Consider the following 24,694-nt stretch of genomic DNA (forward strand, 5'->3'; position numbering starts at 1 on the left):
AACAAATGTGTCTGGAGGAGTTAGAATGACAGGATTTCACAATATTTTACCTCCTCCTTAACCGAATGTAAGTTCTCCAGTTCAGCTTTACCCAAATCCAAAAGCTTACAGCCTATAGGCCAGTGTAAAGCCTTATATGGAAGCGAAGGCCTACAAAACGGATCTTTTTTTCCACTTTCTTTAATCTAATTTTTGTCACTTTTTTGTTGAGTTCTTGTCTCATTTTTGTTGCACTTTTATAGTTTTTTGTCACTTATTTGTTGCCCTTATGCTGCTCTTTTATCAGTTTTTGTATTTTACTGATACACTCAAATCAGAGTCAAGTACGGTATTCGTACTTTAAAAAATGTAACAGATTTTTAGATTATTTTTTTTTCCGAGTGTGTCCCTTTTTCTTATCTCACCCTCCTTTATCCTGCTTGTTCTATAAAGCACTTAAAGTAAAAGCTTTATTGTCATTGTACAAGCGAGGTAGTTTTCAGGTGATAGTCCTGAGCTGATGGGGAGGTCGGGGAAACTGTAGCATTCCGGAAGAAACTCAGTCTCCTCTGATCCTCTGAAACGGTCCCTGTCTCAGAGCGTGGTGTCCTGCACTGGTCAGCTCCACCTCCTTCCTCTTCCTCCTGCAGCTCCTCCACTCCACAACAGTTTTTCACCATGTCCTCGTTTGTCCTCACTCTGTGCTGCAGGTGTGGAGGCTCTTGTTGCTTCTTCAGTGTCTCAGAAGAAGAAATGTTTAGGTTTCAAAGCTAGCATTTAGTTTAGCTTTAAAAAGCGGTGAGTGATCGTGCTTCACAGCTGGGCCTCAAGCTTGTTTACATGTATGAGGCCATGTATGTTCATTAACATGCACTGTTCATGGACTCTCAAAATAAACAAATCCACCAAACATCCACAAAAACATGGCAAAGATGAACTAAAGTATCCAGAAAAACAATGTGGAGCAGAAACCACAAGTGCAGTTCACAGAAAAGGTAAAAAGCTGCACCAGGAGAGAGGGAGGTCACTTCCTGTTTTCACATGTACGAGCTTGTCTTGTTAGTAATTATCTACCTTTGCTGCAGTTATTGAGTACTTATGCTTATGCTAACTTTCATTAGACTCAAAGCACTTTACATCCAGGAACCAGTCACCCATTCACAAACCCCTGACCTTCTGATCATGAGACAATCCGCCTACCAACTCCGCCACTGTCGTTTTGTTTTTGTTGGCCCTCATTCATCTTGTTTAATCCTCTGGCTTTTCCACCAAGGTGTTGGTTCTGGGCTGGTTCAGAGCTGGTTCTGGTGCCGGGTTGGTTCCGACTGACTTGGTTTTCCACCAAAATGAGAGCTGTGCCGATTGTCACAGCAACGCTTTGGGAAGTCAACATCAAAAATGGAGTAACATCTTACTACAGCCACTTCTGGTTACAAAATACAGAAAAATAAGTTTATGTTTCGGTCACAGCAGCCGTTAACATTTTGATTTCTTCTTTCTAACTCTTGTTTTAGCTAAAGAGCATAAAGCAAAACAACAGTTTCCTCCACAGAGACTGTTTTGGCTTCTCCAGGAAGTTCTAAGCACAAACTAACTCATATTGATTGTTTGTTGGAGGAGAGAGCCACATCCCCAGCCGCTGACATCACTGGTGCTCGTTTCTTGGTCCAGCTTTTAACTGGTTCCCAACCGGCACCAGATTTTGGAACCAAGAGCCAGCGTTTTTTCAAATTGCTAGCACTGACTGTTTCTTGTAGCTTTCATTATTAACGTTTCGCTGCACTGACCACTGATCTCCGTCCCTCCACTCTGCAGACACTTCGACATGCTCCCCTCAACGAAAAAGGTCTGGACACCTTTGATATTGAGGGTTCCATCAGATTTAAAGTGGACGTATCAGACAAAATTGACCTTTAAGCCGAGCCAGAGTGTCTTGTTTCTTCTTCCTCTATTTCCTGCCGTCTTTGAACCGTCCCCTCTAGCCCATAATCCATCACCGGACCCTTTCTGAGCTCTTCTATTGGATTCAACTCCGTGAAATATCACAGAAGAGGCACACTCTGCGAGAAATGTCCACTCAAAACGCTGTTCTCTCTGGGAAATCACTGCAGAGCCTCAGATTGAAAGTCTTGGCATGAATCAATTGCGAGTCGCCTGTTGCGTCTCATTATCTCATTAGTCTAACTCTGAAATCCTCATGAACTGAGGTCCACCGACTCATCTTAATGAAGGTCTTAATTTCATAATGTCCTGATCCATATTCTCCTCGCTGCAGGAGCCAGGGCTTCACAGATCCTCCGTCTCCCTCCTAGTCCATCTCACCAACTCTTATTCTAACGTTTGAACTTCTTCTTCTTCTTCCAGACGTTGCACTCGTTCCGTATCCTGCTGTACTCGCTGATCTTCCTCATCAGCGTGTTCGCGGGAACCTGCTCATCATCATCGTGCTGGCGGCGAACAAGCGAATGCGAACCGTCACCAACTCCTTCCTGCTGTCCCTGGCCGTCAGCGACCTGATGATGGCGCTGTTCTGCATGCCCTTCACCCTCATCCCCAACATCATGGAGGACTTCATCTTCGGAGCGGCCATGTGCAAGATCGCCGCCTACTTCATGGGTGAGAAGAACCTGAACCTTTGACCTTGACTTAAATACTTAAAGCCACACTGTGTAACATTTCTCCCAATGTAAAGAATAGAATACAAGCTTTTTATAGCACTGTGGGAAAATACCAAAACAAAAAGATCAGTTGTTTGCTGTGAGAGCCTCATTTCTCCTCAGACTGACTGTAGCTTTACTGGGACTTCTCCAGCTCGTCCAGCTTGATGGTCCCGGGTTCGATTCCCATATGGAGTTTGCATCTTCTCTCCGTGTCTGCGTAGGTTTCTTCCGGGTACTCCGGTTTCCCCTGCCACTAAAAACATATAGATAGTAATAGGTGAATCCTCCAGCCAGGTGTTTCTGACCACCAGCCTGGCTCCACATCTGGAGATGGGTCCCCCGGTGCGGTACTGCCGATGCCCACTGCTCCCTACGGGTCGTCTCAGCGGTGTTGAAGGATGGGTCAAATGTAGAGGACAAATGTCGTTGTACGGCTCTATAATGACAAAAAATAAAGAACCTTAAAGGGACTATACAGAGTTTAAAAATGTTAAAATGAGTATTTTCCTCTCCTTACATGTTCCAGCCATGTCTCTAACATCCTGCACTCAAAAAGTTGTCCGAAGTGCCGTCATGCACACGTTTAATATAGAGACTGCAGTTATGCATAAAACCTGAGGTGGCAGTAGTGAGTATAGCATTACCTCATCCAAATCCATTCTTAGATTACCCACTTAATCCACTACAAATAGCATTTTCTTTGTGGAGACGCTCATAGGAGCATGTTTTGTGTAGGCAGCAGTCAAAATGTTGCGCAGTGTCGCTTAAAAATAAAAGTGCTAAACACTTATTCCACTGACAGATGAATTGCTTACACCTACACTCAAATCATAGGCAAGCAAGTTAACGGTAGGTGTGATGCTGTGTTTATTTGTTTGTTGTTTAATTTGTTTATTTGGCTGGGACCGTGCGTGTTAATGAACATACATGGAAACCATGAAGAAAAAAAGGAGGTCCGAGGCCCAACCGCCTTTCAAGTAAAAATCCTTTATTGTCGAGGGACACCAACGTGTTTCGACCCACGTGTCCCTCGACAATAAAGGATTTTTACTTGAAAGTCGGTTGGGCCTCGGACCTCCTTTTTTTCTTCAAACCTAACGGATCCTGGATGAGCACCTGACTGGCAAAGATACTGAACCCACAGCAGCGCTCACTCGCCCTCTTACCCAATACATACATACCATGCTGGATATTAGCTTTATGCTCATTTCCATCCATTGTCCCTGACTCACACTCTCAAACACACTCTCATCCTGACCTATTGTACATGTTTTAGTGGCCAACCAGATTGTTCCAGGTTCGATCCTTGGCATCTTAATTTGGATAAATTGTGTTTAAATTAACACAAATTGTCTTATTGAGTAGTTTGGACTGAAATAAGGGCCAATGGAACAAGCATTCACTTACAATAAGAGAAACTAAAGAGAGACTAAAAGAGGATGTTATGGCCCCATTCGAAATTTAATTTTAATACTTACCTATCTCTCTTCTTTACAAATACTTGGTGTCTTATCTTTTGAGCTGTAGCTGTCGTAACGTGATAAACCTGAATTCTGCAAACAGATGATTGTGTTGTGATGCCCCGCCCAAACTTTGTCAACCACAACCAACTCTGATACTACTTTGATTTCCCTCCAAAAGCACAACCAAAGTCTCTCTCTCTCTCCCTCTCTTGCTCTCTCTCTCTCTCTCTCTCTCTCTCTCTCTCTCTCTCTCTCTCTCTCTCTCTCTCTCTCTCTCTCTCTCTCTATCTCTCTCTCGCTCTCTCTCTCTCTCTCTCTCTCTCTCTCTCTCTCTCTGTCTCTCTCTCTCTCTCTCTCTCTCTCTCTCTCTCTCTCTCTCCCCCTTCATTTTTATTCATGATCCCAAACAACAATCTCCATGAGGTAATCGACTTAAAGCTGATCCGGGAACTCGCTAACGTCCTTGTCAGCACTTGTTTTGCCGACTCCGCTCGATAGCATCTCCATTAGCATCAGCGCTATTGATTTCGCCGCAGATCCAGTGCGGACGCTCATAGGGCCGTGAGACACTCGATCCTCCCCCCGTACGTTTGAATTATAAAGCGCTAAGTCACCGAGAGCTACGCCAGATTGATGGGCTAATATTCCTCTCTGTGTCGCGTCCTCGATCATATTTAGAAAGAGCCGGGAAGAGGGAGGATGTGTTCGTTGTTGATTGGAGTAATAACATTTTGGCTAGCAGCACTGGCTAAAGGGGAGGTAGCGAAACAGGGTGGTAAGATAAATTAGGCAAAGTAAAACGGCTGTAATGATACATTTAGAAGAAGGTTTTTGGAGTTACTGTATGATGTAGTACGTGCAGTTTTCTGGGTGAAAACAGATGAAATGTTCCTGGTAATTTCTTCGATAACCAAGCTAAAGTGTGGTGGTACGTGCAGCTAGCTCCGTGTTAGCCATGCTACCTTTGCTAGTCGTTTGAGACATAGAAATAAAATGGAGAAGCGGCGTTCGATGCAAACGAATGCGGACAGTTAGCAAGTCCGGGAGGCTTTTCAGAGTCTGTTAGCATTAGCCTGCTCAATGTATTTTTCCTATAGTCGTTATATAGCCACCAAGCCTCGCAAATTATGAACTTTCCCGTTGTCAACACACATTTAGGTCAAAGTCTAGTTGGAAATCATTCATGAATGTACAGACCTTTTGAGATTTTACTTTAGATACTAATTAGCATCTAAAAGTGTCCTCTGAGCTAAATGTTAACTCAAATGAATTTAAGTTTCTTCTTCTTGTGGGTTCAGAACACATCCAGTGGCCACTAAACATCATATAATATGTTAAAAGTAAAGAAACCACAGAAATGATTTAAACAAGAATGATTTTTCTCTTATTTTAAAGCAGAACTAAGTAACTCTTGCCCCCAGAGACCATAAGCGCCACTGCAGGTGTCGTAGCATGTGATGTTTTTTTACTCATTAATTGTCGGTGAGAGTAAATACTACACTGACAGAAAAGACAAAGGGAGAGAGGGATATTGTTCATCCAATTACACATTTTTTTTCACTCAGACTTGGCTGTAAATACTGTTTAAGTGGCGCTAGCCTGCAGTTAGCTTTGTTGGCTTCTTTGTGATTCCATTAGAGTGTATTGGGGATGATGAAAGACCCCAAATCATCCCATTAACACTTGTATTACCCCCAGAAGAACTACGAAAAGGATATATTAAGGTAAACAAGTTACTAGTTGTTCTTTAATATTGGCAATCATATTAAGAAAGTCTCAACCTATACTGAAAATCAACATTCATTGTCTTAATTCAAGCACAGTTCAAGCCATTGTTCTTAAATGGCAAGTAAACATAGTAGTATTAAAGTAGCATTAGTAGTAGTCGTAAAATCAGTGGTGGTGGTAGTCATTGTAGTGGTAGAATCTAAACTATATTTTTTGTTTTCGAAGTGTTTTCTTGAAAAGTGGCTTCGTTTTTTCTTTTTTATCGCCCGCCCAAGCCAAAACACAGACCTATTCTTCACTTTTGACACTTAATAACATCCTCCTCGGCACAATCTTAAAGTGTCAAGCCAAAAATATGTCTTAAAGGAAGTTTGTTTACGCCTTTATTTCATATCAGCCATTTTGATGTAACGTTGTGCTGGCAGCTTTGACCATTACTGTCATTTTCTTTCTAAAGCTTCTAAATCCCGGCGGGAGCACCTGGGTGATCTTCAGACCGTGGACAGACTAAATATTGATAAGAATATTCAGATGGTCCGATTCCTGTCACGGCAGAAGCTTATCTTTTTAAAGTCATATTTATATTTTCCTGCTCAAACGTCCTCTGGGCTTAAGCCGCCATAACAGATGGGATATCTCACAATCAGATGAAAATAAATGGGTGTTTTTAAAAGGGTAGATTTAATATCATTGGAGGTGGAAACACTTCAATCAAACACAGCTTAAAGGGCATATACGGTATCATCATAATTATCTTTGTTTTTCTGTGAAGCAGCAAATTAATGAAGAAATGTTGACAGGAAGTGACATAGATGGATACAGACATCGCCCATATATGGTCATGTTTGAAAACAATTTGGAGAGAAATCTAAACTTTAACTTTAACAAATGCTGAATTATGAATATAGTTTTCTACTAAATAAAGATACAAAGACATGGAGAGGAGCAAATTGGTTCAGCAGCCCATGAATAACAGAGAATGCTAACGCTAGCTACGACTGCCGTTTTTCCGCTTCTACTGAACAATCTGTTGTGAATAAACATGCATATAAGGCAAGGCAAGGCAAGTTTATTTGTAGAGCACAATTCATACACAAGGCAATGCAAAGTGCTTCACAGTTGCATAAATATAAGAAAACAAATACAATCAATAAAAACATCAACATGGAATTAATCAATTACAGTAATTGGCAAGAGTGTAGATAAAATACTTTCAGTTATATGTATTTTTAAGTCTTGTTTAGATTCGCTCTGTCTTGAGAACTATTTCGCTCTGTCTTGAGCACTATTCACTACAAAAAGTAAATATCAAGCATTGGCTTAAATGACTTGAATTGAGGAAGTGTATCTTGTTTTGAGCGGTTTTCACTCATTTAGACACTTTTCCTGATCGGACCAAGTTTACTTTGCTTGTTTGAGGACATTTCAGACCAGTTCTAGGGTAAATCTCACTTGAAATAAGAAAGTAAAATTGCCAATGAGATAAGACCAATTTTCTTACCCCATTGGCAAAGAAAATTACCTGAAATAAGGACGAAATGTATCGAAACGAGTCGGAAACATCAGAACAACAACAGAACAAGTGAAATAATCTAGGACAAATGCCCAAGAACTTCTTAACTAGTCAAAACAACTAAAATTTTGGATTATTATGCTCAAATTGAGATGTTTATACTGATCTAGTTAAATACTTTTTGCAGTGTTTCGCTCTGTCTTGAGCACTATTTCACTCTGTCTTGAGTACTATCTACGTATGTCACTTCCTGTCAATGTCCAATAAGGAAGTGAAACTATAAACATCACACAAATGGCCCAACTAAAACGAAAGCTGGGTCCAATCTTTGGCAAAATCTTGTTTATAATTGTGTTAACTATGTTTTAGGACAAAATGTGTCTAATATACACTTAAAGTTTCATGTGTATCGAGATGTCGTGATAGTGCATTGCTCAGTCATTAGTCATCTATACTAGTCCAGGAGCCAGGACCCTCTCACTTTGAATTTTTGCTACCTTTTTTTGTATCTATCATTTTTTTATTAGACTACACCTCAGGCCATTAGCAGCTGGCACTTTTTGTTTCAATGCGGCCGCGTTCAGCTCCAGGACTCTGACAGAATGCTGTTAGGCTATTAAAATGGAACCTATAAAACTCACATACTGTGTCGTACTGCAATACAATTTAGAACAAAGAATCCTGTCACGGTGAGGAATAAGTCAAACTGCCTCTCTTGGTTCAGTGGCTTTTTTTCTTTTTGTAGTTTCTGTGCTCCACATTGAGTCATAGAGTCTGTAATTGCCATGAAGTACCCAAACTTTTTGTCTCCGAGGGCCAAAATGAAAAAGTGCCTGTGAGTCGCGGGCCAAACACGGCGAATCGATGTCAAGCACGAAAAACACATATAACTGCAAATTATGAAGTTACTTTTTATTTTTTCGCATTTGATTCTATCTATGCAAATAACATGCTATATTAAAATAAAAGCCTAATTTTAGTAGAACAAAATCAACAATTGTTGCAATTTAGTGCAACAATTACAGCACCTACAGTGACTTTACCTCATTAGTTCACTCAAAAAAAATGCCACATGAGATTATTTTGATGTCAGTTCAGCATCAACTTTTATAAGTCAATTTTTAACATATACTGTTGCTGATGTCAACAACCTTTGCAATAAAAGTTGGAAAACTGTGAAAGTTGATGCTACAACGCTCTGTGATTGATAAATACCAAGACATCACAACAGTGTTTCCTTAAAGAGGGGGTATTCTGCTTTTTTCAATCACACAGCACCAGTCTACGTCACACTACAATGATGACGAAACCTTCTGTTGGTCTGTAAATGCAGTAAATTAGAATAACTGCCTTGTATAAAATTGCTCTTTCAAAATGGCTGTAGTGAATGTCTTGAAATAGGCCTCTGTCTCTTTAAGAACCTCTGAGCCTTTCCGACACGCCCCCTCCACACGCTGTCTGTGGCATCAGTGGGGAGGGGGTTCTGCTGAGGAGCAGTGGTTGGTTACTCGGCTGGTGACGAAAGCTCGGAGGCGTCTCCAGGAGGTGGGGGCGTTCCTAGGAGGACTCAGGCAAACCTATCCCTAAAATGGCCGCCATCAGAGTTTTTACAGATTACTCCAAAATACGTGAATGTGCCAAGGCAACACTTCAGGCATGTTTTTAATGAGGGAATGACATAATAACATGACGTAAAGCTTGAAAAAGTCCATTTTGCATAATACCCCCCCTTTAACTTTGCGAAAGGAGTGAAACAGCGCCCCCAATTTGACACTGGTGGTCAAAAAGTGTACTGCATCCATATTTACCACTGAGAATGAATGGAAGAGGGTTAGTATTAACCACACGCAGCGCAAAACTAGGTCACTCTCTGGCGGGCCAACAGAATTGTTTCGGCGGGCCAAATTTGGACTGCGGGCCCCACTTTGGGCACCCCTGTTCTAGCTTATGAGACATTTAACACCTACAACTTTCTTCCTCTGAAACACTGAAGAGGCACCAAGAGCCCCCCACACCTGCAGCACAGTGGAGGCGTCACAAGAGGTGCTACAGGAAACAAAAAAAAAGGACAAACGAGGAGGTATCTGGGCAAGACTCACAACTAAGCCACACACAAGTTTTCTATTCCTACTAAGGCCTTCATCTCCTTCATCTCCTCCCCGTATATTCACTCACAGCCTTTCCTGCACACACGTCCAGACCCTCTCAATCCGAAAACTTTATCTCCAGAACATCTGACACGAGCTATTCCTACCCTGGCGTGATCCTCCCGCTGGTTGCCATGGTTTTTGGGCCCGGTCTCCTCCGTGGCTTTGTTGCTGAACGCTTCAATAATGCAGCGCTTCTGTTTTGACGTTCCGCTTTGTTCCGCGCTCCTCTCGACACGGCGCTCCCCGCTCTCCGCCGCGGCCCGTGGGCTGGCTGTCTCTCAATTCCACTACAAAGCGGCCGAGGAGGAGGAGGAGGAGGAGGAGGAGGAGGAGGAGGAGGAGGAGGAGGCCGCTGTTCTTTTACTTTGGGAGGGGAGAAGTTTATCAAAGTCGAGCAAAATGTAGGAACGTGGGGAGGAAATGCAGCGACAAAAGATGCAATTAGAGCCCATTTTATCAAGACCCGAGTGAAGCTGGTTATTGTGTTTGTTTGGTTCTTCACCCATTTGTATAAATAATTAGACCTTCTGTGATTGGATGAAGTTGCAGTTTCACTTTGGTTGCAAAAATCCATAGTACATCGTCAAACTTGCTTTATTTGTCATTGTATAATTGTACAATTGAGTTAGTCCTGAGCCGCTGTGACTGAGCGCGCCACCTCCTGGGTTTGTCCCTGTTTCAGAGCGTGGTGTCCTGCACTGGTCAGCTCCTCCTCCTTCCTCTTCCTCCTGCGCACCTCCCCCCGCCTCACAGCAGACAATCACCACCTCCTGGAGCGTAGTAGACGAATACAATCCGTCTTCTTCTCCAGTGATCGAATATTAGGCCAGTTTTGCCAGTTTTTGCCACAAGGTCAAATATGCACAAATGTAAACTTTTTTTCCACATAAAAGTTCCATAATGCACCTTTAAAGCAGTACTAAGTAACTCTTGCCCCTAGAGGCCATAAGTGCAACTGCAGGTGTCGTAGCAAGTTATGATTTTTTAAATTATTAATTGTCTTGGAGAGTAAATACTACGCTGACAGGAAAGACGAAGGGACAGAGGGATATTGTACATCCAATTACACAATGGAAATATTTTTTTCACTCAAACTTGGCTGTAAATACTGTTTAAAGTGACGTTAGCCCGCAGTTAGCTTTGCCCGTTAGCATGTGTAGCTTCTTCTTTGTGATTCCATTAGTGTGTATTGGTGACTCCGGACCGGTGGCCGTCAAGTTGCAAACATGGTTTTCTGGCCAGAGACACCAGGGGGAGATGAAAGACTCTCCAATCATCCCATAAACACTTGTATTACCCCACAGGGACTACGGAGAGGATTTATTAAGGTAAACACGCTACTTATTACGGCTTTAAAGTGATAATCTGTAAGTTTCAAAGTGAGGAGAGATAGGGTGAAATGTAAAAGTAAACTCTTCCTCTCTTGGACCAGAAAGCGCTTCTTAGTTTGAAAAATGAGGAGAGTAGGAACAGAATTCTCAAAAGTAAACAATCAAGCTCCTCCCCCTCCCTCCTGATTGGGCCTGCCAGGCTGGTTCACAGGAAAAGCTCGTCTCATTGGTCCATGCAGGAGGATACTAGACTCTGATTAGCTGCAGGAATCCGTGGTCTGGAAGCCTGTTTTAACCTTTAAGTCACTCACTGAGATGCAGTGATTTGGAAAAGTAGCTTTAATCTTATTTCTATGTTTGGGAATAGTAATGCGTTAGATTATGCGTTACTGAAAAAGTAATCCGATTACAGTAATCTGTTACTGTCTCACTGGTCGTCTGCAGGAGAAGCCATTACAAAGCCAGGCAGATTTCATGGGTTTTGGAGGATGTACAGAAAGTGATCCATTGTTGAGAAATGGCTTTGTTTTTCAGTAATATATGATCTCGCTCTCGCAGATGGAGCAGAACCCTGAATTCCGGTTCAACTCTCAGGCAAATGTCTGAAAAAAGCAATATTCATCCAACCACGGCACAATATCTGCAGATAAACAATGAAAAATGCACATGCCCAAACCTCCATTAACTAAAAAAAGCATGAGTAACTTCTGTGTTTTCATTAAAGGAGTGTTTCTCCTCTCCCAGCGTTATTGCGGTCTCCTCCTCGTCGGAATATTCCTGTGAAGCCTCTGTCTCTCCCTCAGACAGACTTCTCTGATCAAAGCGTTTGGGCCGACGACTCGCCGGAGTCTCGGGAGATGCCTCGGTTCACTTCATTAGCCGAACCAAATGCTAACGCTTCTGCCGCTGCTATTCCGGGCCGCGCTAATCCCCCCCTCCCGCGGTCAGGAACCCGGGAGTCTGCGAGTGCTTCAAAGAACCAGGGCCGCGATAAGTGGACTCGGACTCGGAGGAGATTTGCAGTTTTACAATACGGTCTGGCCCCGGCTTGGTACGGCTTACAGAAACATCAACTTTATAATTAGGCGGCAGTTATGTAAAGAAATACTGATTTGGTGGCACAGTGTGTTGCTCTCTGCAGTAAGTTTAGAGCCGAGTCAGCTGTACGTGCAAAGATAGCATATTCAAGCCAGAATACACGCTTTTCCTCTTCTTTACAAAAACCTCTGTCTCGGATTAGGGGTGATTTCTTCGAAGCCCCTCATTAAACAGTAATAATAATTCCACATTTATATGAAAGTAAAAAATAAATAAAGCAAAAGGGCCATAAAACAGTGCCTTTAAGTGTTTAACAATTGCTGTGAACAGAAATCAAAGTGCCATTTCTTATCCTGACAAGGGTTAGGGTTATTGTGGCTCAGAGTGGGCGTGGCTGGAGCGCTTGTTTGAGGCTAACGCTAACATTAGCATCGAGGACGTCTCTGTGTTTGTCCAACATGTTTTACATCGAGGCTAATGTTAGCATCGAGGACGTCTCTATGTTTGTCCAACATGTTTTACATCGAGGCTAACATTAGCATCGAAGACGTCTCTGTGTTTGTCCAACATGTTTTACATCGAGGCTAACATTAGCATCGAGGACGTCTCTGTGTTTGTCCAGCATGTTTTGCATCGAGGCTAACATTAGCATCGAGGACGTCTCTGTTCTTGTCCAACATGTTTTACATCGAGGCTAACATTAGCATCGAGGACGTCTCTGTGTTTGTCCAACATGTTTTACATCGAGGCTAACATTAGCATCGAGGACGTCTCTGTTTGTCCAACATGTTTTACATCGAGGCTAACATTAGCATCGAGGACGTCTCTGTGTTTGTCCAACATGTTTTACATCGAGGCTAACATTAGCATCGAGGACGTCTCTGTGTTTGTCCAACATGTTTTACATCGAGGCTAACATTAGCATCGAAGACGTCTCTGTTCTTGTCCAACATGTTTTACGTCGAGGCTAACATTAGCATCGAGGACGTCTCTGTGTTTGTCCAACATGTTTTACATCAAGGCTAACATTAGCATCGAAGACGTCTCTGTGTTTGTCCAACATGTTTTACATCGAGGCTAACATTAGCATCGAAGACGTCTCTGTTCTTGTCCAACATGTTTTACGTCGAGGCTAACATTAGCATCGAGGACGTCTCTGTGTTTGTCCAACATGTTTTACATCGAGGCTAACATTAGCATCGAGGACGTCTCTGTTCTTGTCCAACATGTTTTACATCGAGGCTAACATTAGCATCGAGGACGTCTCTGTGTTTGTCCAACATGTTTTACATCGAGGCTAACATTAGCATCGAGGACGTCTCTGTGTTTGTCCAACATGTTTTACATCGAGGCTAACATTAGCATCGAGGACGTCTCTGTGTTTGTCCAACATGTTTTACATCAAGGCTAACATTAGCATCGAAGACGTCTCTGTTCTTGTCCAACATGTTTTACGTCGAGGCTAACATTAGCATCAAGGACGTCTCTATGTTTGTGTTTGTCCAACATGTTTTACATCGAGGCTAACATTAGCATCGAGGACGTCTCTGTGTTTGTCCAACATGTTTTACATCGAGGCTAACATTAGCATCGAGGACGTCTCTGTGTTTGTCCAAAATGTTTTACATCGAGGTTAACATTAGCATCGAGGACGTCTCTATGTTTGTCCAACATGTTTTACATCGAGGCTAACATTAGCATCGTAGACGTCTCTATGTTTGTCCAACATGTTTTACATCGAGGCTAACATTAGCATCAAGGACGTCTCTGTGTTTGTCCAACATGTTTTACATCGAGGCTAACATTAGCATCGAGGACGTCTCTGTGTTTGTCCAACATGTTTTACGTCGAGGCTAACATTAGCATCGAGGACGTCTCTGTGTTTGTCCAACATGTTTTACGTCGAGGCTAACATTAGCATCAAGGACGTCTCTATGTTTGTGTTTGTCCAACATGTTTTACATTGAGGCTAACATTAGCATCGAGGACGTCTCTGTGTTTGTCCAACATGTTTTACATCGAAGCTAGCATTAGCATCGAGGACGTCTCTGTGTTTGTCCAACATGTTTTACGTCGAGGCTAACATTAGCATCGAGGACGTCTGTGTTTGTCCAGCATGTTTTGCATTGCGATGGTATTTTGGACTTGAGTAACTACGGTGGAAGGAGAACTTCTCAGTGATGTAGGTTTTCCTCCAATCTGTGCCAGCCCACACTCCGATAAAGTCCACAAAGTTCCTCCAGGTGAACCTCACGCTCAGTTTCCGTTGGACTTGTGTAAAAGCGTTGGTAAAGTGAGACTTAAAGCCGGGGAATCTGCAGAAAGATCATGGTTTTGCCCCGTAATTGTTCTGCACTGTGCCAACACTAAACAACGTTATTAAGAAGCAACTTTGGAGCCGTTTATCTTCATAATGAAAACGCCGCTCTGTCGTAAACTAATCTCGTAGCGGCGGCCGGAGCGCGGGCCTGTCGCCGCCGCGCCGCCGCCGGATTATTCATGAGGGGAAGTCATTACGGTGAATCAATCCGAGGAGAGAAACATGTTTGTCAAAGTCTGCGGGCGCGAGGAAACCTGACATGACATCCAGGATTAATACGAGAGCGGGGAGAGAGGTCGGGGGGTCGGGGTGATGGGGTCGTGGACGTTAAGTCTGTGGATGGAAGATTCCACTATCTTTTGTTTGTTTATTCGGTGGGACCGTGCATGTAAATGAGCAAACATGGGTCTCATGCTTGTAAAGTCATCACGCAAAAAAGTAAGCAAACACATCTGCTCTCATTAAAGGCCAAACCAACTTTTTTCTGCTGCATATCTGATGATTTTACAGTATTATCAGCTGTTCCCACTTCTCCCACTTTAAACAAGTGTATGTTGTACTTATGTAGTAGCCTGGGAGTCCCACCTGGAGGCCATGGCCGAAATCTTCACGTGGATTTTGGACCAGTCACAGAACGAGGAGGGACGGCAAGACGATGACGAGCTATATTCGACATACGGAAGCTTGTACTTTGTTTATGGATTTTTTAAAAAAGATAAAAGTTTGTTTACAGATCCAACATGACAGCAGACAGACGCGACGCCATCTTCCGTCAAGCTTTAGACCGTGTTCTTAATAGTTTAGCTTGAAAGTTTTCAGTCAGCCCTGTCATCTGATACAATGATACGATTGATATGGCTACGTGTAGACCAAAGGCTGCTGGCTGCCCTGCTTTTTGACAACGACACTGGGGGCCGCCATTGCTGTAGTACCTCCATATCGCCGCTAGGCCCCCATTGAAAAGCATTGGAGTTTAGACACCTTAAAAACAACTTTAACGCCTGGTTTCAATTTTTTCAACACTAGATATTCCTCCTGAGATAACGTTAGTCACAATTTATGACACCAGGCTGGTTTTCGTAAGAAGAATTTTAGAAATCTCGTACTTAATGAGAGTCGGACTGTTAGCATTGGAGCAGCGCGAGCTACACGTCACGCAAGGGCGGAGTCTACAGTGAAGATCCCGCCCTTATGCCCGTTTTAGGAACATGCTTCGTTAGGGGTGCATTCGGACACCCCTACACAATGGCGTGACCACTATATGGAGTAAGTGTGGACATTCGGACACAGGTTTTCTGTATAACATCCATGAAGCGTCGCCGCGTGCGTCATTAGCACTTAGCGTTACCGTGGCGATGTCGGCGACTCGGTCAGTTTTGGTCGGTGTATCTGAGAGAGCAGCAGATGGTGAACTGGGAAACCCCTGAGCATCCACACGAGAAGACTCCACAAACTTCACAACTCCATCTATCGCCCCTGAAACCTCCTGGCTGGTTTAAACCTTTGTAAAGATTTCCACAGTTTCCTCTCCTGCTTTGGGCTCGGGCCTGTTGCGCTCACACATCTTCACACTCATTTATTTATTCAGCGACAAAACTAGCTCCGTTTCCTTGAGCACTGACCAGACTTTATCCTCCGGCTCCCCCTGCGCCTCCGTCTGCTCCTCTTCCATATTCATAAATGCTAATCCGACGGGTCTGCAGGGATTTCTGCCGCGGCGAAACCTATGGAGCCTGCCCTTGTCTGCTTTTGCATTCACTCCTGTAACTGCCAGGGCGGCTCGCGGGAACACGGGGCTTTGTTTACTGCCCCGGCTCCGCTGGGAGGGGGTGCAGATTTCAATCAATCCCATGAAGAAGTTTTGTTGATCTTTCCTGTTCAAGTGCATTACAGCACACGAGACGAACAATGGTGGGGAGGTTTTTTCTTTTCTTGGAATTTAATTGGTGAATGGAGTCTAAAAAAATGGAGAGAGAAACAAAGTATGACAGAGAAGAAAGCCAATTTGTTCAGGGCTTGATTAAGACGAGACCAAGAGGAAACCGTCAGTTTATTTGGGGTCTAAGCTGGAAGTACATCAAACTAAACCAGGGCTTAACGAAGACAAAGTAATATAAATGACTGTCTGTGCAGCGCTGTGGAAACGCTCTTTGTTAGTATTTTTACTAGAGATGCACCAATCCAGCTTTTTTGCTTCTGATACCGATACTGGGGGTTTGACAATCTGCCGATGTCAAGTTTCTCAAACAGGTCATTTCCATTGAGGAGCCTGTGCCGGGCTGGTTTGGTGCCGGGCTCAGGGGCTTTGGCCAATTTAGCACCAAAGGCAAGATCGAACATCCATTTATATTCCTGTGTGTTTCTCCAGCGCACATGCACAAAGCCTTTTTCTGAATGTTCTTTACCCAAATAACATTCTATAGTTTTATAGTTGTTGTTTTTTGTTTTTTTTTCCAAATCCTTTTGGACACAAGATATGGAAAAACTAGTTTTGTTTCATCTTACTATAATTATCACTGTGATATATTATTATTATCTATTCATTTAAACAAAAATCTGAACATGTGCTTCATGAAACGTTCGCACAACATATGTATAATGTTTTGTTATATTGGAGGAGGAACTTCTGAAGTAAATTCACAAATTTTCACCACAATGTTACGGCACCCTGGAGGCGCAGAGGGACCAGGGAGGAGCTTGAAATCTCTAGTTTCCAAAACAAAAGACCACAAGTCTCGATCACTTTCTGTTCCAAAGTTATGTTTGAAAGTCAGCGATGTTGTAGAGGGCGGGATGTGGGGTTCAAAAATGAAAGCGCAATTCAGCGCCTCCTCCAGCAGATGGTGCCCTAGGCGGCTCCCTGGGTCGCCTATACCCAGGGCCAGCCTGACTTGGTTTTGTCATGGTCTGCTTTCTGTTGCCCTGTTTTGGTCTGTTTTCTTGTGTTTATGTCCTTGGTGTTTTATTTTGACATGTCTTTTTGCTCTGATTTTCTGTTTGACGTCCCTCTCGTCATCGCCTGCCCCGCCCTGATGTGTCTCACCTGTGCCCCGTTTCCTCATGTATTTCTACCCCTGTGTTTCCCTTGTTCTTGGTCAGTTCCTTGTCTTCATGTCCGTGTTTGTGAGTTGGGTTTTCAGTTGCTCCTGCTTTACTTTACTTTGGATTTTGGCACATATTAATCAGTTCCGTTGCAGTCTGCATTTTGGGCCATTTCTTTCTTTATTTTTACACCAAACTGTGACACGGTTTTTCCCATAGCAACGCATTGGGAAGTCAGCTGGGACATATAAAATGGATAGTAATCTCACTGCTATCCTCTAGTTTTATAGAACTATATATACTTTGTATGTTTTATTAATCGGTTGGTTTATGCTCCTTTCATATCCAGCCGTTGACATTTCTCATTGGATTTCTTTAAAGACTGGTTTGGTCCTACCTGCACCTCTAGTTTTAGTTTTAGACCGACCTCACTGTCTTAGTCCCAGTTCGGTGGAAAAGGGCTGATGGTGAACTGTCGTCCTCATTTATCTCCAGACTCACTCGTGTTTGTAAAAGGCTTCTGTTTCTGTCGTCCCAGGCATCTCCGTGAGCATCTCCACCTTCAGCCTGGTCGCCATAGCGATCGAGCGTTACAGCGCCATCTGTAACCCGCTGAAGTCCCGCTCCTGGCAGACGCGCTCCCACGCCGCCCGGGTCATCGCCTTCACCTGGGTCCTGTCCCTCCTGCTCATGGTGCCCTACCCCGTCTTCAGCGTGCTCAAGGGCTTCAGCAAACCCTCGGGCGCCACCGGCCACATGTGCCGCCTCGGCTGGCCCAGCAGGACGGCGGAGCAGGCCTGGTGAGTGATGGGGTCACCTGTACGGTTTGTGATTTGACACATTTTCATTTAGTTTTAGTTTTGTGATGAAAATTCAGTGCTACTCAAGTGTTACTTGATTGTATTCAAACGTATTTACTAGGGCTGGGACAACACACTTTTGTCACGATCCAATACGTATCACGATACTTAGGGGTCAATCTGATATTGCACTAAAGTAAGAAATTATGATGAAGTTTCTATTATGCAAATAGAAAACAGGCATGTGTCTAAAAGTGTCCACAACAAAGTTCTGTATCACTGTTCCTGAGTGCAAGATGTACAACAGAGGCTTCATTTCAACCTAAAGCTAAACTAAGCTTCTTTTTTAATAAAATACTTAACCTCTTAACTGCCCCCTCACACATATACACGCGCACACACACAATCTTGTACTTCTATCTTAGTGAGGACACTCATAGACATAATGTATTACCCAGACCCTAAGCCCCTAACCCGAACCCTCATCCTAAACCTAACCCTAACCTTAATCCAATTCTAACCCTAACCCTAAAACCACATCTTGACCCTCAAACAGTCCTTCAAAGGAGTGAGGGCCACCCAAAATGTCCTCACTTTCCAAAAATGTCCTCACTCTGCTGGTCAAAAACTCAAACTGGTCCTCACAATGTCGTAATAACAAGAACACACACTCTCACACACATGCACGCACACACACACACACACACACAATCTTGTACTTCTATCTTAGTGAGGACACTCATAGACATAATGTATTACCCAGACCCTAACCCTGAACCCTGAACCCTAAACCCTTACCTTATCCCCAAACCTAATATTAATCCTAAACCTAACCTTAATCCCAAACCTAATCTTAACCCAATTCTAACCCCAAACCTAAAACCACAACTTGACCCTCAAACAGTCCTTCAAAGAAGAACCCAAAATGTCCTCACTCTGCTGGTCAAAAACTCAAGCTGGTCCTCACAATGTCGTAATAACAAGAACACACACTCTCACACACACAGATATTTTCTCCAGTTCGAAAAAGGATCAAAACAGCAACAAAAACTAGACGCAAACGCAGCCTCAAAAGAGTCTTAGATAGATAAGTCTTAGCTTTCAAATGAGGCTGTAAGCTCTGGTCGAGAAGCTTTTGGAATTGCTAGTGCAAAGACTTCAGCTTAATACATTAACAAGGATTTTAATTAGTTCAGTTAATCCTTTTAATTTAAAGGGGCTAGACACAAGTTAGCCATTTTATACTCACTACTGCCACCTCAGGTCATACGTGTAACTGCACCTTCTATATTAAGCCCGTTTTTAGTGACAGTGCAGGATTTTAGAGGCAGTTGTGGTGAACAAGTCTGGTTTAGTCCAATTTGAATCAGCAAAAATCAGACTTTGACTAAAATTGTAGCACAATGTTTGAGTGGAAATTGCGAAATGAGAGACATTTTGTTTGGGGTTGTTATTGTGTATAAAACCTGGCAACACAGATGCTCCTGTTTCCTGCTCAACACCTGGAGCGTGCGGGGCTTTGCCTTTGGCCGCTTTATGGCCTTGTCGCTCCTTGTTTCAGAGGGAAATGGACGTAACGATTGAAATTCTAATGATTCCCCTGATGTCCCACTTGTGTCAAAGCGCTATCGGCGACCCATGATGCATTGGGAGCCACGTCGAGCCGCGGGTGAAAGCTGTTCGGACGCAGCTGTGCTTTTTCAAACAGACACGGAGCTCAGAAGCAACAGAACAGGAGAAACTGATCAAAGAGCTGATGGTAATGTATGCGAGGACGAGGACCAGGCCGCTTCCTGTTTTTAACCGGGACGCGCCGGGCCATCTGCGCGTCAGTCAAAGTCAGACACATCATGTTTTTCGGGTTTCCTCACAGTTGGTGGACGGCGCCGTATGGACTTTTCTGACGACGCGTTGGACGGAAGCCACGCCGTCAGCGGCAGCAGCAGCTCCTCGCTTCTGTTTCGGGGAATGACACAAACTGTGAACATGGGCTTTGTGTGAACCCGGAGGCGAGAGAGTTTCCTCTGAACCGACAAGGGGATGACATCGTGTTACTTACTGTTCCGGCGTCAGACAAACAGACCGGGCTTTGCTTCAGTAACAGAAAGGAATAGGCCACCGTTTTTACATACTGAGATATGTTCTTACCTGAGCTTTGACGAGTTCTTTAGGACCTGTCTGATCTTCACCCGTGCCTTCAGTCACGTAAACACAGCGCAGACGGCATTAGCATTTAGCCTCTCCCTCTCTCCACTATAGCTCCAAAACAGGTCAAGATAGAAGCTACCAAGCTCTTCCACGTTTTCCCTATTTAAATATGGTTACGTGAAGTGTTCCACTACAAAGTATAATTACACACAATTAAACAATGTGGATTTTCTAAGCGGATAAAAGGGGGAACTATATTGTAAGGGGTAATAATACCAGGAGTAATTTCTGCACAGTAAAGTGAAGATTACTGCGCGGATTTCGGTTTGTGTGACTGTGGTATAAGTGGATTAAAACAACTCAGAGCCGTGCATTAGACGGTTTTAATGTTCTCCGCTGACTCCGCGTCGTGCATTAAAACTGTCTAACGTATGGCTCCGAGTTGTTTAATCCTTACTTAAAGGGACTATAGAGAGTTCCTCCTCCTACATGTTCCAGCCATGTCCTAATGTGTAGAATGAGCTCAGACCTGTTCACCACAACTGCCTCTTAAATCCTGCACTGTCACTCAAAAAGGTGTTAATTCGGGTCTGAAGTGCTGTCATGCACGAGCTTAATATAGAAGGTGCAGCTACACATATGACCTGAGGTGGCAGTAGTGAGTATAAAATGGCCAACTTGCATCCGGCCCCTTTAACGCACGCCTTAACCGAGCACATTTTCTCCGGTTCGGCTTTACGTGAATCTAAAAGCTTCTTACAGCCTGTATCTTTTTCCTCGCTTTGTTCCTGTGTTATTGACACTTTTTTGTGGCTTTTTGTCACGTTTTCATCCTCATTTTCATCTCATTTTCGTCACTTTTTGGCGGTCAGGTCTTCCTCACAGCAAGAAGGTTTTTTTCTCCTTAACCCCAGCCTGGCTCCTGCCCTGTTGTCCATTAGCCACTTGCTAACCTGTCTCTTCCCTAAATGAGCCCGGGCCTAATGGCTTTTTAAATTACACGGCTGACTCAACTCGACCAAACACCGAGCCCTAATTTCAGCTTTCATGCATGACGTGAAGAGTTAACCACCAAACAAATTAAAAACGGCTTGGTCTGTGAATACCCATAATGCCTTTCTTCCATCTATTAAAAGGGGAAACTTTACAGGCAAAGCTTTGACGTTTTTGGACAGTTTTCTGCTCATTTTTCACTTCACTGAGCACAAGTTCCCACATTAATAATGCTTCAAAGGCTGTTTTCTTTAATGCATGTTTTTAATGCAGTCTGGGGAAACATCTCCGCTTAAATCAGCACCTACAGACAAAACAAATCTCCCAGTCTTGGAATATTGCTCTTTTGTGCTCAAGGAGTCGTTAATATCTCATTTGTTGCCTCATTTCTTTGAGCTTTTAACGCCAAACATCCCCCTGAAATGTAAGTGTTTTCAGACTTTAAAAATATATGTCTGTCCCGGTCCTCACGTGAAGCTGGATCCTGTTCAGTGCACGCTCCATATGAGCTCAGCCCTGTGTGTAAACTGTCAATATGTCAACACTATAAGGTCACACGGAAACGTAAAGCCGTACGTGTTTCTCCAGGAACTTGGGGAAAGGTCTTACGTGACACAAACAGCAAATGTAGAAGAAAATACTGGGCTTTCAACATTGTGAGGGAAGGAATGGACTGAGGAACAAGGAAACTAGGACTTACCCACCTTTGTGCCCACCTCTATTAGGCTTCTGAACTCAAGTCATTTGTTAAAGGAACAGGCCACCGTTTTTCCATACTGAGATATGTTCTTCCCTGAGCTGAGACGAGTTGATACGTACCTGCATGGTCTTTGTGCGAAATCAATTAGGTCTGAAACAAGGCAATACCAGAACTAAACCTGGACTAAATCAGGACTTAAATAGGAGTGACAATAAGGCTTGTTATGAGTTACTCTAATCTGACTACTTTTTTCAGTTACGAATAATATAACGCATTTGATTAACCCCCTTAACTCCCACCTGAACCGAGCACATTTTCTCCAGTTTGGCTTTACCCCAGTCCAAAAGCTTCTCGAAAAAGGTGTGAAAATAGCGACAGAACTGAGATGAAAATAATGATGACGATGTGACAAAAAAGTGAGAAAACTTTGACAAAAAAGTGAGGAAGAAATGACAAAAATGTGACAAAAAATGACAAAAAAATGTGACAAAAAATGACAAAAAATTGATTTAAAAAAAAGACCAAAAATGTGACAAAAGATGACAAAAAAAGTGATTAAAAATGTGACAAAAAATGATTAAAAAAATGACAAATGTGACAAAAAAAATAAAAAAAATAAAAAAAAATTGATAAAAAAAAAAAAGACAAAGCTACAAAATGAGTTGAAGACCCCCCCGAAAAAAGATGGAAAAAAAATCTGATGACGTGAGGAAAAACATCCATTTAGATGAGTTTGTAGATCTTAGCTTTCAAATGAGGCGCTACACTGGCCTACAGGATTTGGGTAAAGCTAAACTGGAGGAAATGCTCTCGGTTCAGGCGGGAGTTAAGAGGTTAATGTAACTAATAAAGTAACTTCTAATCAAACTTAGTTACTTTTAAAATCAAGTAATCAGTAAAGTAACCAAGTTGCTTTTTATAGGACTAATCCGGTATCTGTGATCAGGTTACTTTTTCTTAATCTGTGGCATCTAGGGCAGCCTTTCCCAAAGTCCGGGACATCGCGGGCCCCATATCAATCTGAAGTTCTCTTGGGGCCCCAATAGTAATAATTTACAAAAAAGCAACATCTAGCTATGGCTGTAGGCTAAAAACTGGTAGTAGTACATTTTTGCAGACAACTTTTTTTTTCCCAATAATGTGCTTGTTTTGTAGACAAGCTTTGCACCCCCTGCAGTGCCTCTGAGGCCTCCCAGGGGGCCCCGGAGTGCACAGACATGAGGACATTAAGACATATAAGACATTTTCCCACAATGAATAATCTCATGCTCGAATGAAGCCAGAAACTAAATGATTCTGATAAAAGCAAAGACACGATGAGACCACACACTTTACCCATTAGTAAAGATTTGTTAAGACCCGTAAAGAGGCACGTGATCGACAAAGAGAAACTCGTAGCCTTCCCGACCTAAGAGAAACTCGTAGCCTTCCCGACCTCAGAGACAGGAAAATCAGGCTCTAGATCAGCTCAAAGTTCTCTAATGTGCCCCAGACCTAAAGCAATACCAGTTTAAGGCAATATAAGATATAGAATGGACTTATTGAATTAGCTTTAATACTACTTATATATATTTGGTCATGTTTTAGTCTCTGTGCGTCAACGTTCTTTTACTCTTTCCTCCAATTCTCTTTCCCCGACTCCTGCACTGCAGTGAAGTTTCTCTTTCTCAGACCCATAATGAGGTTTTGGGGGTTTGTCAGAAGTCAGGAGTGCACCTAAGCCTTGGTCTTTTCAAGTTGTTCCTGCAGCGCGGCCTCCTTCATTACCTCCAGATCTCGCCCTCTCATCGCGGGGCCGTCCTTCTTCCATCACGCCGCAAATTGGCACCAAGCAGAAAGTGACTGCATGAGACGAGACCCTGCAGGTGAACAGGGAAGGTGTTCCAAAGTAGAGATGTCAGTTTGAAAGTTTTGGAGTAGATACTGACATAAACATCAGAATAAACTCCATTACCCATGATGCCTTGTGTTGCAGGTACATGATCCTGCTGTTCTTGCTGTTCTTCGTCCCCGGGGTGGTGATGATGGTCGCCTACGGACTCATCTCCAGAGAGCTCTACAAGGGGATCAAGTTCGAGCTGAGCCAGACCCAAGAGGTCTCTGGTGAGTACGACTACGACTACTACAACTACGACTGCGACTACTACGACTACTACGACTAATGCGACTACTGCGACTACTACTACTGCAACGATTGCCATGAAAGGCTCTTAGCAGGTTTTGAAAGACCTTACCTAAATAATTGCAATTTAAATCCAATCAGTGTTGGACAGCGTTACTTTTAATGGTAAATGATTAACAGTTTTGCCAGAGAAAAGTAATCTGATTACTGATTTATGATTTAACAGCAACATGACCAAAGCTGACACAAACTCATTAGTGATGCATTTCCATCTCTCTCCTTCATTGTTGTTTGCGTTTGTGTCGTGAGTCGTCCTCATACTTAAAACTTGTTGCATTCGCTCAGTCACTCCCAGAGAAAGAAATATCTTTATTCGAAGGAAAATAGAAGCTCACAGTGAAGTGGAAAAGTAACTTTAATCTGTGCGAGGAAGCTGGCCACAAGGGGTCAAAATGGGCAGGCAGACTCGACAAATATAGCTCTTACCAGACATTTATTTCTCAAACTTCTCAGTGACCCACATGTCACATACAAAATGGGCACCTTAGTGACTGCAAGAGTCAGCTTTTATACCTCCCCTAATAGGAAAGGACCATTAGCTCAATGGGTAAGTTCCACATGCAAGTTCAGCAGACAAGCTTTTAACATTTTACATACTCCTATTACAAAAAACATCATCAAATTAATTAATTATGCACCTTACAATT

At 43.1% G+C, this 24,694-nt stretch overlaps 1 protein-coding gene across 1 annotated transcript in view; it reads left to right on the forward strand.

The window, feature by feature from the left end:
• Positions 1-1,804: 1,804 nt before the first annotated feature.
• LOC306981967 (cholecystokinin receptor-like) overlaps positions 1,805-24,694 on the forward strand; it is a gene marked incomplete at its 5' end in the record, with an annotated part of 28,388 nt that continues 5,498 nt past the window's right edge. Inside the window, 5 exon segments of the mRNA XM_079581708.1 lie at positions 1,805-1,825; positions 2,344-2,400; positions 2,403-2,595; positions 17,763-18,024; positions 23,841-23,968. Coding sequence (XP_079437834.1) covers positions 1,805-1,825; positions 2,344-2,400; positions 2,403-2,595; positions 17,763-18,024; positions 23,841-23,968 — 661 coding nt within the window.

The sequence above is a fragment of the Gobius niger genome (assembly GCF_951799975.1).
Source record: "Gobius niger genome assembly, chromosome: 23".
Classification (NCBI taxonomy): domain Eukaryota; kingdom Metazoa; phylum Chordata; class Actinopteri; order Gobiiformes; family Gobiidae; genus Gobius; species Gobius niger.